At 45.8% G+C, this 19525-nt stretch overlaps 1 protein-coding gene across 2 annotated transcripts in view; it reads right to left on the reverse strand.

Moving 5' to 3' along the window:
* Window positions 1-19525, reverse strand: part of SSH1 (slingshot protein phosphatase 1) — a 60547-nt gene that overhangs the window by 14942 nt on the left and 26080 nt on the right. For both annotated transcript variants that reach the window (XM_066260329.1, XM_066260330.1), the window contains 9 exons: window positions 17012-17115; window positions 11789-11853; window positions 11236-11357; window positions 9099-9167; window positions 8304-8369; window positions 5762-5956; window positions 4187-4280; window positions 3214-3342; window positions 742-788 (listed from right to left, as the gene is read on the reverse strand). In XM_066260329.1, the coding sequence (XP_066116426.1) occupies window positions 742-788; window positions 3214-3342; window positions 4187-4280; window positions 5762-5956; window positions 8304-8369; window positions 9099-9167; window positions 11236-11357; window positions 11789-11853; window positions 17012-17115 (891 nt within the window). The remainder of the gene's footprint in view (window positions 1-741; window positions 789-3213; window positions 3343-4186; window positions 4281-5761; window positions 5957-8303; window positions 8370-9098; window positions 9168-11235; window positions 11358-11788; window positions 11854-17011; window positions 17116-19525) is intronic.

Below are 19525 nucleotides of genomic sequence, written 5' to 3' on the forward strand. Positions count from 1 at the left end.
GAGGGGACGAGAGAGACAGAGAGGAAAGCGCGGCGGAGGGGTGGAGAAGCAAATGGGCGCTTCTCCTGTGTGCCCTGGCCGGGAATCGAACCCGGGTCCTCCGCACGCTAGGCCGACGCTCTACCGCTGAGCCAACCGGCCAGGGCCAGCTATGTTGTTTTTTTTTAAAAAAAAATGTCTGGACATCTGTTCTCGAAGGTCTAGATTTAAACATTTTTTTTATTTCTGCTGCTGGGTAGTTCTCAGACTAAGACAGCCATGTGTTTCTGCCCAACACTGAATATTTAGCTGCAAGAATCCCATCAGATCCAAAAGTATAAGTTCAGATAGAATCAGGAGTGATTCAAGGATCAGAGTGCTGACTGGCCCAACAGACAGCTGTGTTCACACCAGGATTCCTAGCTGCTCTGCAGGGCAGTGGGGCGGTGGTGCCATGGTGCAGTGGGAGGGGGCTCGTGGCCCTACTTGAATCCTAGCTGTCTATACCGCTGGACTGTGTGTGATTCAGGATTATTCTCAGGAACACAAACCATTACACAAACCCCAGGAAAATCTAAAACCATGAATTATTCAGGAGGCGGCATTCTGAAGCACATCTGTTTAGCTATGCAAATCAGCCTGGCCACCTGGGTGCAGGCGATTACAGGCAGGTAGCACAAGGGCTCAACCTCAGGGGCGGAGCCAAGGGTGTCTATGCTGCCTGGAAGGACAAGGGAAGGAAGACAAGGGGAGCAGACTCACCCTGAGCCCTGCAGTTCCTCCAGATTGGATGCATTCCATTCAGAGCCCTGGGGGACAGATCACACAAACCCCCGTGAGTGTCATGTCAGCCTCAGAGCTGCTTACGGGATGCTAGCCCTGATGGTGATGGTGAGTTCATGGGCCCCTGGCCTCAGAGAACGAGAGACCTGACAGAGGCCAGTTTCAAAGCAGTTTCCCCAGACATGCAAAGCCTCGGCAGCTCAACAGGGGAAGGGCAAGTTCAGGAAAACCTGCTCCCCTCTCACCGCTTCCTTTCCTGAGACTGCGGCAGGGCCCTCGCACCGGAGCAGTGACCTCCGACCTCCCACTCCGGAGAGGGCACGTCCACAGCCCTCTGATTAAAGCAGGAACCAGTCTCCCTTTTCTGGGAAGTACTTGGCAATATTCAAAAAGTTCCCACCCTCCGACCCAGAAATTCCCTTACAAAAAGCTACCCTGAGGAAATACCCAGAACTTGCACAGAGATTTCTGTACAAGGATATTTAAGGTTATTTATAATAACAAAATAGTGGAAACAACCCAAAGATCCAACAAGGAGAAATCAGTAAAATATGATGATGGAGCCGTTATGATAGAACCATTAAAATAACTCCTACTTTTGGAAGATATTTCATGACACAGGGAAACAGCACATAAAGACAAAAAAAATTAAAGCAGGACACAAAACTATGTAAACTAAGCAATATGGATCTTTCCCTATCTTTACGTTTTTTAAAACACTATATATACATTAAAAAACAACAACTACCAAGTGATAAAAAAATAAAAATACCAAAATGTTACTGTGACTGCCTCTAGATTTGTGAACTTAGGAATCTCTTTAATTTTCATCTTTAGAATTACTTACATTTCCTAACTTTCTATAATGTTTTAGTACTTTAAAAATGGTATTAAAAAAACAAACCCTCCATTTCTAAGCATGCAAGAACAGGGAGGGAAAGAAAAACAAAGAAAAAAACCATCACATTACTCTTAGGAAATGCAAACAACAGAGTCACAAAAAGCAAAAAAAAAACAAAAACCCAAAAAACCACCACCCTGCAGTCTTCCTATAAACTTCCTTTCCGAAGAGGTCAGACTCCTCAGGAGGCAGGGGCTTCAGGGACCCTGACAGAGCTGGCCATGTGTGGGTGCTAGCTGGATTTTCATATTGGAGGGAGAGGCGCAAACATAAAAATTCCTTTGGTATCTCTCATGGAAAAAGTGACATAAAGCACCAACCACACTGAAAAATAACTTGCTTTGCTGCGACTATGAGTGTCCTCTTGCTGTGATCGCCACCTAGTGGAGAGACAGGCTGGGGGTGCCTGGCGTTCTGTCTCCACCAGGGAAAACCATCCACTTCCCAGGGAGGAGATAGGAGACCAGCACTGCCATGTGGCTTTCAAGATACAGGCTTCAAACCCACACCCTCATGTACACTTTAACATATATATTAAACATATATATAAACTGATACCTACAAATATATACATTAAACATACATTTACTATGTCAAGTGCATATCCCAACATATGCATTTGAAGGACTATTAATTACTTCCAACAGGCAGAGAACAAAATTGTTATGCCTTCCAAAGGAAATATACTTCCTCAACTTTCCCAGGAAGCGATTTCTGTTCTAACAATGGTGTTACCACTTATTAGTGCCCACAGAAACTGCCCTTGGGGCCTTAAATCTGTATTTTATTGAATGTTCATCATTACTCGCAAGATACAGGATGAAGGAAAGAAAAGAGGTGGAGAGACTTGTTGCAGTCACAGCGCAGGTCAGGCTGGGGAGTGAGGACTTGGCCTGGTGGGGCTGATTTTCATTACTACGCTGCGCTGCCTCTAATTTTAGTAACGTGCCTTCCTCTACAGTCTCTCTGACTTTGGAACCTTGCCAGTTGCCTTCTATGGAGATTTACAGCTTTAAGAAAATCTGAGCCAGAGATGGAGGTTGTATCACCGGGGCCTGCTCCTTCGCTGGGCTCTGGGAGCAGTGCACGAAGTGGCTGCTGGACAAGCAGAGGGAAGCTGCGTTTCAGGCGTCGGGTTTGCCTTCCCTCATGTTTCTCACATCTCGGGATTCCTAGGCATAACTTTGGGGTTTGGCAAGCATGCTCCCTTTAACAACTGGGGGTTTTTAGCCCACAAACCATTTGGAGATATCCGGATGGGGCCTGTGTGTTAGTGACTGAAGAAGGCAAAGGGTGGCAAGAGTCTGTAAACGGGTGCCAGGTGACTACGCCAAAGAGCTTTCAAACAACCGCCCACAGCCCAGCTGGGAGCCACTTTGTGAGCATCTGGCTGGAGAGCAAGCCGCGAGGCTGCAGGCCAGAGGATGGGAGTTCCCGTAAAAGTCAGGATCGAGGCTCCAGCAACTCGAGTTTTCCCCTCTCTGACTTGCTCAATCAAGGTCCAATTTACGTTCCCTGAGCCAGACCCTGCCATGCGCTGTGCCTCTTACGAGATAAAGATGATCGAAGATGAGGGAGGGCTTGTCCATCTGTCCCAAGATAAGGAGCATCTCGTTGTCTATGAATTCCTTGAATTCTTTCAAGTTACAGTTCATCTGTTTCTCCAATTCATTACGGATCTGTGGAGTAGAAAACATTAGGAAAAGCGATTTGTTAAAGAAAACAGTTGTTGCCCTCCAAAAAAGTAAAAAGTCACAATGTAAACTGTGGCTGTTTTCAGAAAAGGTGTTTTTGCATTTAGACTACATGCAATGCACAGGCGTGGGTGGCAGGAATGCAGGCTGTTCAGCCTCAAAGTCAATCTGATGCAGGGGTGGAGGGAGTATCTCATTTCAAATAAGAAATCTGATTCCCATGGGACCTTTTCTGAGTTTAAAGCACTTATACCTTTATAATTAAATATCAAACACATCATAGTGAAAATCCAAAATCAGTTTCATCTTGCTCTGGAAGGTACCACAATATTATGTTGTACATGTATTAATAAATAAAAAGACTGCACGTCTTTTCAACCTCTTAGATCTATCTGGTTTAGGCTGTTGTTAAAATTCATTGCATTCCTTAACAAAGCAACTGCAAAAAGAAAAAATAAAAGTGATCCAGAGAAACACCAAAAGGCCAAAGGAAGGCAATCCAGGGTCAGTGACTTGCTTCAGGCGATATGGGGCGGAAGAGAGCGTGCTGACTGGTAAATGCTCTGGGTGCAATTTCCGGGTCTCGTGGAATTCTTACTCAAGGTCTTACAGGTTCAGAGAGCCCAGGAAATTTCCCCAAGCCTCATAGCTGGCACGAAGCAAGGCCAGGTTCAAACTAGAGTCAAAGGTCTGTGCTCTTTTTGCTAAGTCCTGCAAGAGAAAGCCTCCACCAGCTGGTGCACTGATTGGTAAAAGAGACCAGGTTTGGGCAACAGGACAAAGGAATGCCACATGACCTCTGCCTGCTGAGAAGGGAGAGAGCTCTTACTTCTTTGGAGGTCACATTTTCTAGGTCCTGGCTCATCATGATGCTCCGGAGTTTGGCTTTGATGAGGCGCTCAGTCCTTTCCCTTTCGGTTGGCCTGGAGAGAAATTCAGAAAGTGCAGAACTATAGGAAGTCTGAGACACCCGCTGCTTCTGGGCTAACCGGAACGTGGCTTTAGCTCACAGAGCTGAGTTCCTGGTATGCATACCCTCAGCAGGTGGGGAGAGGGACAGAGAAGTCCTGCTCTGTGTCCAGAACTCCCACAAGAGTCACAGTGGAGCTCAAGAGGGCACACAGGGATTAAGAAGCACACTCCTCGTTCAGGTCCTGCTGAGTATTAGACTTTGGGCAGGATACTGGGACCACTGGTGTAACATGCCCACGCCACTAGGCCCTTCAGTCAGTGATGAGGACATGGCTGAGTCCTGAGCCACCCCACAGTCCTGGCTGTGTCCAGCTCCCAGGATCTCCTTCTTACACGGAACCAAAATCTATGTATTTCTGTGGAACTTCTATACATCAACCCAGGTTCTCATTTTAGGGGCCACACAAACCAGGCTAATCCTTCTTCCACGTGATGCCCCGTCATATGTTCAATGGCAGCTGTCACTTCTCTCCAACCCTCTCATCATTTCCGTGAGGCCTCATATAACATGGCGCTGGTCCTGTCCTCATTCAGGTGGCTCCCCTTTCCACAGCCATCTTACATGCAGTGTCCCACAACCTCGTGGAAAGGGCCTAAACAAGAGGAGGGGAGAGCAGCTTCCTTCTCCTGAAACCAGACTTCAGTTCAGTGCCACCTCTGGCCACGTGAGCTCTGCTGGTGACCACGTGACACAGGCCACATGTTTCACTGTTGCTGCCTCTAAGGCTGCCCTCAGCCAGTGCTGGTGCAATTGCTTTGCAACCCGAGGAACTAGATGTCGCATTCATAATACTAAGAGGTTTCCAGGTGAAAGGGGGGGAGGGAGGCTGGGTGAAAAAGGTGAAGGGATTGAGAAGTACAAATTGGTAGTCACAAAACAGTCACAAGGATATAAAGTACAGCATAGAAACAGAGTAATGGTGAAAGAACTATGTGTGGTGTCAGGGGGTGCTGCAAATATCGGGGATCACTTCATAAATTATACAAATTTCTAACCACTGGGCATATACCTGCAACTAATATAAAATAATATTAAATGTCACCTGTCATTAAAAAATAAATAAATAAAGAGTGGAGGAAGAGGCTTTAAAAATCAAGTCTACGACAGCCTCACAAGGAAGCAGACCCTGGTGCACTGCCCGATGAGGGCCACACGCTCCCCTGAGATCTGACGGAAGCTGTGCAGTGTTCCCCAGAAATGTACTCACATCTAAAACTAGTCTATAAGGTCAAAAGTGAGGTGGTGGTCACAGACCCTTTCCCCAGCCCAAGACCACCCAGAGGCACAAGTTAGGGGCCTCTGCTTGAAACACAGCCTCTGGGAGAGGGGCCTTCAGAGGGGCCCAGAGAAGCTGTGACAATGTGAAGACAGAGCCAGGCCTGGGGTGGGGTAGGGCTGGGGGAGGGGGTGGCTGAGGCGGCATGCACTCACTTGTCCACAAACAGGGCGGGGGAGTCGGGCCGCGTGGACTCCAGGTCCTGCATGGCGTTCCACTCGTTGATGCAGCTCTGCTCGGAGCCGATGCAGCTCTCGTAGTAAGAGGCCCAGACGAGAGCCACGCCCCCGGGGAAGTAGTTGTGCCTCCGTGCCACTTCACAGGCCTTGTGAAGGACCTGCAGGGCAGACCTGGGGTGAGGAGGGGGAGAGGGTCAGGCGGGAGACATAGGAAGTGTTGGGTTTCCTCTTCAACAAAGGGTTTTTAAATGGGCAGAGAAGGGCACTCCACAGAGGCCTGGCTACTGGGGACCCTCAGCCTTCCAGTGACACAGTCTCCGTGACAGACACACTGACCCACAAGCAGACATGAACATCCTTCACCATCCCCAGCAAGGAAACAAAGGAACTTCCTAACTGTCCCCATGAGGCTGGCTCACATATCATTTTAAAGCCCACTTGTTACCTCCCAGGAAAGGAGAACGCAGGGACTAGAGTCAAGCCTATCCGCTGGGAGGGAAGTCACTACCCTGCTGCGGCGACACTGTTACTGCAGTCTAGTAACTGAATTTCTAACCCCCTCCCATCAACGTTATAACAGCTTAGACTTCCCAAGGAAATAAGCTCTTGAAAGTCATTAAAATACAGAAAACCAACTGAAGAAGTGGTTTGGGAAGGCATCAGGACAGAAGAAACAATATTAAGAATGTATAGCATAATGGTCAACTTAGTCATTCTTGTTTTACTTCTTTTAATGAAAACACAGGTTGATATTTCTCAGCGAATGGGGTGAATGAGGTGCCAATGGAGGGTGGAAGAGTTCAGGCTTGGGGGAAGGGAGGGTCATCAGAGGACAGCTCAGCAACGGCACAGAAGTCACCGCACAGAAGTCACGCGCTTCACGTCACTCTTCCCAATGGTACACATTTGTCCGCTCTCTAGGCTGGTTCGGGGAACAAACTTCAGCTGAACATTTACTAAATTTAGTTCTGGCTCTAAAGTTTTGAAAAAGCATGTGGGCCTATTTTTTACTTGCCTGTAGTGGAAGGGATTTAAAAAAATCATCCAGGGACACACAGAAACATCCGGGACGTCTAGAGAATTACGGTTCCATGCCACCACCCCCCCCGAAATGATCCAGAATGACCGCAGAGTGGAGGAACAGAGGAGATAAAAATGAAGCCCCCCGGGAGAGAAGAGTGATTATTTTGAAACACTGGACAGAAGTGTTCCATCAAGTGCCACCAGGCTTTCTCCTGAGTCTTTTTCAGATGATTTGAGAGAGACTGTTGTTTGCTGCATGAAGTGGTCTGTGCACCCTCCAAGGAAAAGGAAGGCTCTCAGATACGTGTGTGACTTCAGAGAAGCTCTGGACGTGACTTGCCCAATGTAGCCTTGACCCACGGCGTCCTATTGTTATAGCAGGATGCCTGGGAGGCCCTAACCCTGCCCAGCCCAGGCCCCTGCATGCTGCAGAACATCCCAGAGACCAGCACCCTGCAAGAACACCCTCCCAGCATGCCTCAGTGTAATGCAGGGGTAGTCAACCTTTTTATACCTACTGCCCACTTTTGTATCTGTTAGTAGTAAAATTTTCTAACCGCCCTATTTGTATATCTATCTAAAGAAGATATACAAATGGCCAATAAGCACATCAAATGATGCTCAACATGAAATAGGGAAATGCAAATTCAAACTATAATGAGATACCACTTCATATCATTAGTAAGGCTATTATGGAAAAAAAAAGATAAAAAACAGAAAATAACAAGTGTTGAGTAGGATGTGGAGAAATTGGAACCCTTGTGCACTGCCGGTGGGATTGTAAAACGGTCTAGCTACTGTGGAAAACAGTTTGGTGGTTCCTCAAAAAATTAAACACAAAATGACCACATGATCTAGAACTTCCACTTCTAGGTGAACTATACCCAAAAGAAATGAAAGCAGGGACTCAAATAGATACTTTGTTCACCAATGTTCACAACAGCTCTACTCACATTAGCTAAACAGTGGTAACAACTCAAAAGTCCATCAACAAATGAATGGATAAGAAAACGTGGTCTATCCACATAATGGAATATTATTCGGCTGTAAAAAAGGAATGCAATTCTGACACATGCTACAACATGGATGAGCCCTGAAAGCACTGTGCTGAGTGAAAGATACCAGGCACAAGAGAACGAATGATTCCACTTGCATGAGGGGACTATAGCTGGTAAGCTCACAGGGACAGAGCAGCACAGAGGTTACCAGGGCTCTAGGGAGAGGAGACAGGGAGTCAGTGCTTAATGGGTGCAGAGTTTGTGTGGGATGATGGAAAAATTCTGGAGAGGAATGGAGATGCTGGCTGCACAGCACTGTGAATGTACTTAATGCCACTGAATGATACACTGAAAAATGGAAAATTTTGTTCTGTACAGCTTGTCAAACAGAAAAAATAAATGTACCTAAGTGAGCTTCTAAGAAGGGGTTTTCCCACCCATGCTGTCAGCTAGGAAACTATTTCTAAGGAGTTAAAAGTCCCTAAGACCACACTTACCACATGGCCTGGACAGATACAGGCTTGAAGACATGCATCCTTCCTGCTGTGCTGACGCTGAATCCACTAAGAGTGAAAAACAAAAAGAAAGGTACCGTGGTGAGAAATCAGACCCTCTAATCACACTGTTGTGAGATGATGGGGGCAGGCCCACCGGGGACACCCTAAGGACAAGTGTGTCTCACGGTGTCTGATGAGGGACTATAAGGCCAGCTGCATCAGACAAGGGCAAAGCCCCTCCCCCCCCCCCAAAAAAACCTAGACAGGCTCCCAATTCTGGAAGACTTGTTTTTAACCCAGCAAGGAGAGATCTACCAAACCCTGAAACCCCAGCAGAGGGTGTGTGGCAATGACAGCATTTGACACCATCTCATTTATGCTCCTGTAATGGTCCCAACCCACCTGCTATCTTCCACCCCACGTATCCCATCAGTAATTTTTTTTTGAAATTGCATAGAAAATGTATTAATGGAAGACAAAAATCTAAGAAAGGTAGAACATTACCATAATCCTATGTCTTTGAGAAATCAAATTTTTATTTCTCTCTCCCAGTTCTATCTAGGAGGCAACATAACTTTTGCAGTTGGAATGGTGCTACTTCATGACCCAAGCTCTTTACATAATGTCCAGAATGTCCCTTTCCTGTGTGGCTCACTGGAGGGCAGTGTTACTTCTGACGTAATCAACACGTCACACATATGATTCTATTGCTAACAATTACCCAATGACACTTAGACTGACTCATATTTTAGAGTTTATGGTGATTAAAAGAATCTTTGAAAGAGATCTGCTTACCCGTCGCCATCAAGGTGGATTTTTGTGTCACTCCACAGTCGGAGAACCATACCAATGGTGCAGCTTTTACTATGTGGGAGGAAAGAGAAGACATCCAGGGTTAGAGGTCACCTGCTCACACAGACTTCCTGTGTCTTCACCAGCCCGTCCAGCTCAGGGGGGACCAGCCCCTGTCCTGTGACAGGCCGTTGGGTCTGCATCTGGGAGAAACTAAGCTGTCTGTAGGGACCACTCACCACGGAATTCTAGAAGATACAATCTGAGATGGGCCCATCAGAGGGAGCTGCCAGTGACGCCTGCTTGGAGACAGTCCCAGGGTATTCCAACCCCACCATCTGGTGTGGTTGCAGTCGCACAAACACCAGGTATCAGCTGCAGCCCTCTGCGGCCAAGGAGCAACCAGCTGACCACACGACCTCATTAAGCAGGGGTGAAGCCACCGATGGCTGGTGCACTCCCATACGCACTTGGGGGGACACAGGTGAGGAGTGGCAGCCCACCCAGGCCTGTCCTGGGACGAAGAGGGCAGGGAGCATGCCAACACCATTCCCGGAGATCAGTTCTAGACCTCTGTTTCTGTACATTTTTTGCAGCTGCTATTCTAAGACCTTGCTTAATCTGCTTTTGTTCTGCCCATCTTAACAGTGAAATGATATTTTAGAGACTGGCGCCGCTGAAACACACAGAGGGAATGCAAGGGCTTTATCGGAGGGGCTCCTCAGATTATGATGAACATTCTTCAGGCATTTAAAAGAGTCGGCTTGTGAGAAACCGCTGTCCCTGCGCCAAGGCAGCTCCGACAACCTCCAGGGATCTCCAGCTCACATCTCTGCTGCCACACACAGCCCGCCAGGGAGTAATGTTACAAGCGTGTGACTGTGTGGACGGGGAGCTCGGGGCTCACGGAGCAGCTCTTCCTCTCGCACATCTGTGACCATGCCTGATCTGCCACTCTGCTTCTGTGTCTGTAGGAAAGGTAGTCTTAAGCCCTTTGGGTAAAATCAGACTAGGTGAATTCTTAGGTCCCACCCTGCAGTTCGACCCATTCTTGATGGGCTAATAATTTCCTTTCCAGAGCTGTAAAATAAAGTTTACGTTGTGACTCAGAGCTCCTGGAGCTTCTCGGCTGTGTCAGTGTTAGGGTGAGGCAAGGAGGGGATCCTGGAAAGCCCCAAACCAACACGTCACTGCCCAGAACTTGCCCAATGCCCACTCATCCTCTAAGACTTGGCTTAGCCACTCGTGCTCCAGAGGCCTGTGGCATGGCCCCTCCACAACCACCCTCTTCTGTGTTCCCACAAACCCCATACGTCTCTGCATCACTGAGCCCATCAACCCAGAATCGGGTCTGGCTCCCTCCTTCACTGAGCATACAGGCTCTCTAAGGTCAAGTGTGTGCACTGTTGCTTCTTTGTTTACCTGGGACTTGCCTATTGCCTCATACACAGGAGAATGCAAATAAATTGTTTGCTTAATGAATGGATTAATGAATGATGACTAAAGGGAATCAATTTAATCGAGTGTTAACAAATCCAGGCTGTGCAATGATCTCACATGCATTAACTTATCCTAGATGTAAGAAGAGCTGTTCACCTTCATTTCACACAAATAATAGGCTCTGTGATATAATGAACTTGGCCTCTAGTTATTGGAAAATTCCAAATCTCTTTAAGCCTCTAACCCAGGACCCGTCAACAAGTACTTGGGGATCCACAGGACAGCAACACTGGATAAGGCACTTGATGCGATGCCTATCGAGCACACACTTCTTATATGGGCCTGTCTGCCTGGAAGGCATCCTCCCTGCTGCACTGGGCTGGCTCTTGCTTTTACTTGGGTGTTCACCACAGCTATCACCTCCTTCAGGATGACCCCCTGGCTAAGGTGCCCTGTTCTACAGCACCCTCAACAGCACCCAGTGTTAGACCTCTGAACACAGTGTAACTTCTCTATCCTCTTGGTGGACCCCGCACAGCACACAAGAGCTGAAATGCTGTGTTCTACTGTTCCTGATCACCCCGCCACCTACCATCACGTACCCCAACATCATCTCCCAAGGATAGGGGACCATGGGAATCTCTCTCCAGCAGAAACTCGGCCCCCTCACAGAAGGGAACCACTGTCTCATCAGACTCACCTTTCCTTACTAGAAAAGTCGACTCCCAGCAAGATGCTCTCCTCCGTGTCCTGCCGCCCGCTGCTGTCCACCACCACCATGTACCGGACCCGCTCCGTCCAGGCGCTCTCCAAGCGCACGGCCTGCAGGGCACAGACACTTTAACCGGCCTGCCTCACCAGGCGGGGCCCCCTTTCCTCACCCCACCAAGGCCAAGGACCTCTGTTGTCTACCTTTCCTCCTGGGAGTTTAGGAATTAAGATGCGAGTCAGGCACAGAAGCCACATCTCATTTATACCTCCAACATGAGGGACAGTGCCTGGCTTAGAGGAGACCCCCTTCCCAAATTTGTTGAAGGGGTGAATAATAAAATCCAGAGAATGAGGATGCCAATTTAGCAGAGACCTGCTACACCCTTTCTTTGTACCTCCTGGGCATCGAGGAGCAAAACAAAGTGGGAGAATTTGCTAAAACGGTAAAAATCCAAACACACCTCTACCACACCCACTGCTCCTAATTCCCTACCAAATTTCACAATTAAAAATTAAAACTTGCCACTCTCGTCTCTTCTTACCAGCTTGATTCTATCTTCACAACGCAGAAGGTTGATCATTACTTGAAGATGTCGGGGCAAGTCACCTATTTGACCAATAAGAAAGTTTCAAAAGGTCACTCACCTACTTTCTAGGCAGAAAGCTACAGAGAGGCTGACTCTAAGGGCTGGGAAGGTGATCTAGATGTTAACAGTTCTCTACGCACGCCAGAGGGAAAACACCACAGAAACGGAACGCCTCGCCCTCGCTTAGTCTATTCCTGAAATGTATAATGAGGACGAGGGAGATACAGCTTTCTGCCATGCTTTTTAAAAGTTGCTTCTGTTTTCCAAAAAACCTGCTTTATGTGTTTTTAAATACAAAATCTGGCAAACACAGACAAGCCTAGAGGAGAAATACTGTTAGGTTCAAGCAGACGTTATTTTGTAGGGTGGGGCAGCAGAAAATAAGGGTGCGGCTGAGGTAGGGGATTTGTTTAGAGCTGCTCTGAAAGAAAAAAGACTGGGTGTCATCTTTCCTCTTTAAACTCTTTTGCATTTTCTGTAAGAGATGGCTAAGACTTCTATGACCAGGAGGGGACATGTTTAAGTGGCTCTGTGGACAGCAGGTACATGTCGAGTGCCCAGAGAAATAATATGAGTTTATAGTAAGCTGTCATTTTTTTTCTTTTTTTAAAAAAGTGAGAGGTAGAGAGGCAGAGAGACTCTTGCATGCACCCTGACTGGGATCCATCCGGCAACCCCCTACTGGGGGATGCTCTACCCAGCTGGTGTGGCTCCACCATTGCTTGGCAACCGAGCTGTTTCAGTGCTTGAGGTGAGGCCATGGAGCCATCCTCAGCACCCAGGGCCAACTTGCTCCAATGGAGCCATGGCTGTGGGAGGGAAGGGGAGAGAGAGAGAGAGAGTGAGAGAGAAGAAGGAGGAGGAGGAGGAGGATGAAGAGGAGGAGGGAAGCAGATGGTCTCTTCTCCTGTGTGCCCTGACCAGTAATCGAACCTGGGACTTCCATACGCTGGGCCCATGCTCTACCGCTGAGCAAACCAGTCAGGGCCCATTTTTTCTCTTCTTGCTAAAAATTTCACACTCTTCCCCCCCCCCCCCCTCGGTTATTTGAAAGAGGCAGTTACTCCAGGGCCAGGTTTCAAGTGCCTCTGAGAGGGCCCAGCGCCCAGCAGGGGCCTCTGGGCTGGAGTGAGGGCAGGAGTTTCTGAGGTAGAGAGTGTCCACGGCCAGGTAGAACCAACCTAAAGGAGGAAGAGCTGTGCGTTCTGGGCAGAGGGGTTCCCAAAACTGAGCTTCATAATCAGTAAGCAGCAAGTGTCACTCTAATACCACTCTTCCCCTAGCTTATATGGTTTTATTTTTAAGGTTTGCATGGATTTCTTTCTGAAGCAAAGGCTCATCTGTAGATGTTTATGTAAAAAAGTACATGGAATAACTCAGGAAAACCTGTACTTATTTTGATTTGCGTGAGACTCTAGAGCAGTGGCGGTCAACCTGGTCCTTACCGCCCACTAGTGGACGTTCCAGCTTTCATGGTGGGTGGTAACGGAGCAACCAAAGTATAAATAAAAAGATAGATTTAACTATAGTAAGTTGTTTTATAAAGATTTATTCTGCCAAACTTAGCGAAAATCTGACATAAAGTACTTGGTAAGTAATTATTATTATGTGCTTTAACTTGCTATAACTCTGCTTTATAAATTTTATAAAGTAAAGTTACTTCCCTACTTTATAAATCACCATTACTGTGGAACCGGTGGGCGGTTAGAAAATTTTACTACTAACAGAGATACAAAAGTGGGCAGTGGGTATAAAAAGGTTGACTACCCCTGCTCTAAAGAAACAGAATTATCTTTAAAAAAATTTTTTTTTAAATTTTAACTACCCTATAGGTCACAGTTAGAACCACAGGAGGGAAAATACATTGTTCACAAAAATTAGAGGATATTTCAAAATGAATATGAAACTATAAAATATTCCCCAATTTTTGTGAGTAGTGTATACTGGATTCATTCCTTTCACAAAAGCATCTTTTATATTTTAGGGCAGAATGACATGTGATGTCCACATTGTACTTCTTGCCTTAGAGAGGAATCAGGTCGTTAGAAAATTCCCTCTCACAAAATAAAACAACAGACAAAACAGAGACAGATTCATTGGTACAGAGAACAGACTGAGAGCTGTCTGAGGGGAGGGGCCAGAAGGCTGGGTGAAAAAGGTGACGGGATTAAACGGTACAGGTTGGCAGTCACAGAACATACACAGAGGTGCAGATTACAGCATAGGGAATACAGTCAATAATATCAAGATAAACAGGTATGGGGCCAGGAGGGGACTTGAAGCAATGGGGGTGTGGGGGGGACCACTCTGAAAAGTACATGATTTTCTAACCATTTCTCCGTACATCTGACACTAATAAGGAATAATGGTGAATACAAACTGTAATTAAAAAAATATTTTTTAAAAAGAAAATTGCCCTTCCTGTCTGTTCTCTCCATTATAGGATCGTGCAGTGTACAACATCCTGCATTGGCACCACTTTCTGCCAGGAATGACTGGGAGGTCAGGATTCATATTAAAGGACACACAGAGCTCCCCGTCACCTTCCTCTACCTAACAGCACCCTCACCTGTCCCGTCACCAATGACACAATGGCTTATCACCACCTCCACGGCTGGTTCTTGGCTTGCCTGGGCCTCACCACCATCCACTCTGAGTCACAGAAGCACAGAGATGAAAGAAAAACCCAGCCCGTTGTCAGATGGGGGTCAAATGAAAAGGAAGTCCTCCATGCTAACAGACTCCTTTCAGTGGGAGTGCTGGCGGAGATGTGGAGTTGCGGACAGACAGAAATCCCGACCCCGGGCTGGCACCCACACAATCTCTACAGGTTCAAATGCTCACTAAGTACTTGCAAATGAAAAAAAAATCAGAGCATATAAGCATCCAGTTTAGGCCCTAGAAAGTCTCGGATGGACTGGGCTAGCTGAAATGATCTGCATCACTGCTACACAGACAGAAATGAACCCTCAGGTACTCAGCCCGGCACGGTGACTACTGATGGGGCTGTGGGACATCCAGGGGACGCGATGGTAGTTCTAGAAAAGGAACTGACATAAAGTCTAGTCTGCCTGCCCCAGGGTCATTCACTGAAAGCCCTTGGATAGTCAGCGTACCCTCTGCCTTTCTGAGCTCACCAGCCACTCCAGACCTGGGGAGCCAGCAAGCCAGGGGCTTTCTTCCTATTCTCATGCACATTTGAGAAATGCACATCCAGCCTGATGTAGGGCTTTTACAAAACAGTTTTGCACTTACTTCCTCAAGGTCGCACACAGTATGAAACTAGTGTTTGATTTAGAGGAAGGAGACATACTGAGGGAACAAAGCTTGAGCTTTTGCTTTGGTGTACGTGTTATGGTTAAGGCATAAACGATGCTTAAATTCCTAACAAGAGAAAACCGTTAGCAAATTTAAGAATAAAGGTTGTTTATAGCTTTCTTGTACTAGAAGTCATATTAGTTACCATTATAGCTACCATACACTGAGCACCTACCAGGAGGTAAATATGCTACCTTCAATTTTAAATTCCACAGCCTCTGAGGTATTTGATGCCCGCTGTAAAGAATAAGAAACTGAGGCTCAGAGGGGGACTATGGCAACACAGTAAGCTACAGAACTGGGATCAGCAGCCAGGTCTGTCTGGCTCCAAAGCATATATTTTTTCACCAAACCACACTGCCTCCTTGTGCAGGACAATTATTTTCTTGGCTTCAAGTAGAAAAATCTTGATTATAAATATTATGGGAAAATACTGATTGAGTCTTGGTGTTTGCTATACACTAAGAAACAAAATTCTAATCTAGGCACTCAGATCCAAAATGAGGCTGGATGACTTGAGGTTAGACAAACAAAATGATCAAAGTGACAAGAAAACTGGGCCCCACGCTAGCTGCTTTCACCTGTTGTTCTGAGAGCCCAAGGCCTTTCTAGTTCACATTCAGGGTATGCAGCTGGTCCAAGAAGTCCCTGGAGCAGCTACCCCCTTCTACCAGAGATTAACTTGTACACAAATGTTTTCTGAATTCTTCTTTTCAAATTGCCTTTGGTTTCAGAATCAAGTCACCAAAGAAAACAGGTCTTTTTACTTTGCAGGGACTCCTTCTTTGTTTGCTTTTGGACCTAAATTAATACTAGGTTTGATCCCTACTTTATCACTTCCTTACTTCCCCAAACCAAATCCACCATTAAAGAGTAAAGACTTCCCATCTCAGTACATGCCAAAGGCTCGTAAAGAAATCCCCCAAATGAAGTTGGCTGGAACTCTCTTTGCATTGTAAAAAGTAATACATCCTGTTATAGAAAATTTGAAAACTAGGATTTAACAACTTTATCACCCACTGGCTCAACACCAGAGACAGTGTTATGGCTTTGTTCTCTTTGAAGACCAGTTAGGAATCTACCTCTCTGTTGGCACTGGGGTTCCCTATGCCCCTGGCTAAATAAATGAGGATCCCATTCCTTCTGTCCCTGGGTATCCTCTTTTCCCAGCGATGGGGTGAAAAAGGGAGGGAGGAATACACAGTTTGAACACATGCTGTTTAGTAAGGCCGGGCAGGCTATTGGCTGCTCATGTCAACTGTGCCACTAGATTGTTTCTTTCTAACTAGTCTTGACAAAGCTTAATGATTACTGTTTTTTCATTCCACGCCTATTATAAAAACATTTATTTTCTTGTGATATTAACTGTTGAAGAATAGTGGAATATAGAGAATAAGGGGTAGGGAGAAAGAGAGAAATCTTCCAAAAGAGTTTTCCAAATGCTCGGAGAAATCACAGCATCCCCAGCCTAGGAATACAGCATCCCAAGGTGGCTGTTTTCAAGGAGATAACCCCCTGTCTATCATGCGTCCAAAGCATTTGTTACAGAAGTCATACTACAACTTAAAATATGCAGTTAACTGACAAAGGCTGAGTAGGAAATCTTTACACCCAAACCGAATGCTGCTGACCGCCTTACTTGTCAGGTAGACACGAATGCTCAAAAGGGCCACTGCACCAGTGTCACCTGGAAAACACACACGACCTGCCTGCTCAAGAAAGGGCTCCTACCTGTATGGTTGGTACAACCTGGCCCCATGACTTCTCTGGGCCTGAAAACCAGCATAAATTCACCACCAGTAATGGAAGGCTTCTCTGGTAGCACAGAAAATGAGTCCCAAGGTAAGAACATCAATTTACCTGCGTGCTTGTGGGGATGCTGAAGACTTCGCTGGCCCTGAGGGCTGCTTCCCTGTTGTAAGAAGAGGGCTGCTCCTTTCACCATGAAAAAGCTCTCACTTAAGCTAGGAAGAACAAAACCAAAGCATGGTTAGGCTGGACTTCAGAGAGGAAAATGGGCAAAGATGAGCACAGAGCAAAAGCAGGAGTGTGGACAAGCAGCACACTGAGTTTAAATGGTGTAAAACAGCTTTGAGAAACATGTCGCATAACATGTCTTCCCAAACCTTTGCGCCCAGTTTGCTGCTGGAGAGACTGAGTGATGAAATACTGCTTCTGCTAAAGCACCCAAGACTCTACGGGCTCCTCCGGGGCCAAGAGCCCGCGGCTGCAGGATACTGTAAAGGGATTGCACTGTAACACAGCATCTTCTAAAAATAGTGACTGACTCTCTGATTAGGACAGGGTGATTCACTTTGTGAATTTTTCATGGTCTTCCTGTTGATCTCTGTTTCTAATTCCATGACTTTTAACAACTGCACTGCTTCTTTGCTTTCCCCTTGATGGACTACAAGGAAAGGGAAATGAACATTTGCACTATTTGTTTGCACCTTAAGGAAAGTAACTGGCTATGCACCTGTGATTTAACTTAGTCAAGGTTGCTGTGTCCACTGTTCCTGCAGAAAACCTCCAGGTGACCCAGTGACATTTCTCAGCAGAGTGAATATTGGTAGTTATTTTAACTATTAATAACATTCACATTCAACCTACAACAAAAATTAATGCAATTAAAACTTTTTCAAGATTTCCAAATGCTCCAAAAAAAAATCTTTAGCTTATGCAGAAATTGAGACTGTATAAATTTATAGGCTATTATTAATTACTATTAATTATTAGATAAAACCATCAACTGAAAATTAGCCATAAACCAAAATTATTAACAGTGTGTTTTGAGGGGCTGACCTACCTATGATTACATTCTTTCTACCTCTTAGTATCTTCCAAGTCTTCTATATTGAGCAAATATTAACTTTTTAAAATGATTATTTTTGTTTGCTTTTCTTTTCTTTTTTTTTAATTTTTTTATTTATTCATTTTAGAGAGGAGAGGGAGAGACAGAGGGAGAGAGAGAGGAGAGACAGAAGCTGGAAGCATCAACTCCCATATGTGCCTTGACCAGGCAAGCCCAGGGTTTCGAACTGGCGACCTCAGCATTTCCAGGCCGACGCTTTATCCACTGCGCCACCACAGGTCAGGCTTGTTTGCTTTTCAAAGTAATAGAAAACAAGTACTAGTGTTATAATAAAGAAAACATTTTATTTTCATTAATTTTGTCAAAGAAAATCACAGTTAAAATTTTTAGAAACTGTAAAGATCATCAATTCTATCATGAGCGAACAATTAACATATCAATGATTTGAAGGGAAAACCTTTAAGAAAGCATAGCACTTTGTTTTAACACAGAGCAAATCAGTTCCTGATAGAAACACATTGTCTCCTATAACATAAAAAAGGCAAGGTCACCTTGGCCCCAGACATCTCGTGTGAGTAGTTAAACGTTTTAGTCCTGGAATAAACGGCAGAGCTAAGTCTAACAGAAAACTGTAGGTGGTAAGAATACACCACCCACACTAGCATGTAAGTCAGCAGATCCTGGAATCAAAAGAATGGTTATCTTCTCGAATGTAAGTCCACAATCAAATCTATTAGTTTTCCTGATTGAATTACCATGCTAAAGAGAATGCCTGCTCAACTATCAAGTAATAAGACTTAGTTCTGCCTCTCTCTCCGTTTTAAAATTTTATTAATTTAATTTAATTTAATTTTTTTGACAGAGAGAGAGAGAGTCAGAGAGAGGGATAGATAGGGACAGACAGACAGGAACAGAGAGAGATGAGAAAGAAGCATCAATATTTTTTCCCACTGTGGCATTTTAGTTGTTCATTGATTGCTTTCTCATATGTGCCTTGACCGGGGGGCTACAGCAGACCAAGTAACCCCTTGCTCAAGCCAGAGACCTTGGGTCCAAGCTAGTGAGCTTTTGCTCAAACTAGATGAATCCACGCTCAAGCTAGCGACCTTGGGGTCTCGAACCTGGATCCTCTGCATCCCAGTCTGACGCTCTATCCACTGCGCCACCACCTGGTCAGGCTAAATGTATTCATTTTAGAGAGAGAGAGAGAGAGAGAGAGAGAGAGAGAGAGAGAGAGAGGAGGATCAGGAAGCATCAACTCCCATATGTGCCTTGACCAGGCAAATGCAGGGTTTTGAACCGGTGACCTCAGCATTCCAGGTTGATGCTTTATCCCCTGCGCCACCACAGGTCAGGCTGTGCCTCTCTTATTTGGGCCTTTAAATTACTGGTAACTGGCTTTATAGATTGCATAATACCAAGACTTTACATCTGTCCAACACTTCTTTATTTACGATCGTGAACGTACTGCCAAGCCATCCTTCTCACCTATCAGTCATGTATTTGTGCTGTGAATAACAAGCATTGAGGAGCCCAGGACTATAAATAATGGAAGAAATGAG

The sequence above is a fragment of the Saccopteryx bilineata genome, chromosome 2 (genome assembly GCF_036850765.1).
Source record: "Saccopteryx bilineata isolate mSacBil1 chromosome 2, mSacBil1_pri_phased_curated, whole genome shotgun sequence".
Classification (NCBI taxonomy): domain Eukaryota; kingdom Metazoa; phylum Chordata; class Mammalia; order Chiroptera; family Emballonuridae; genus Saccopteryx; species Saccopteryx bilineata.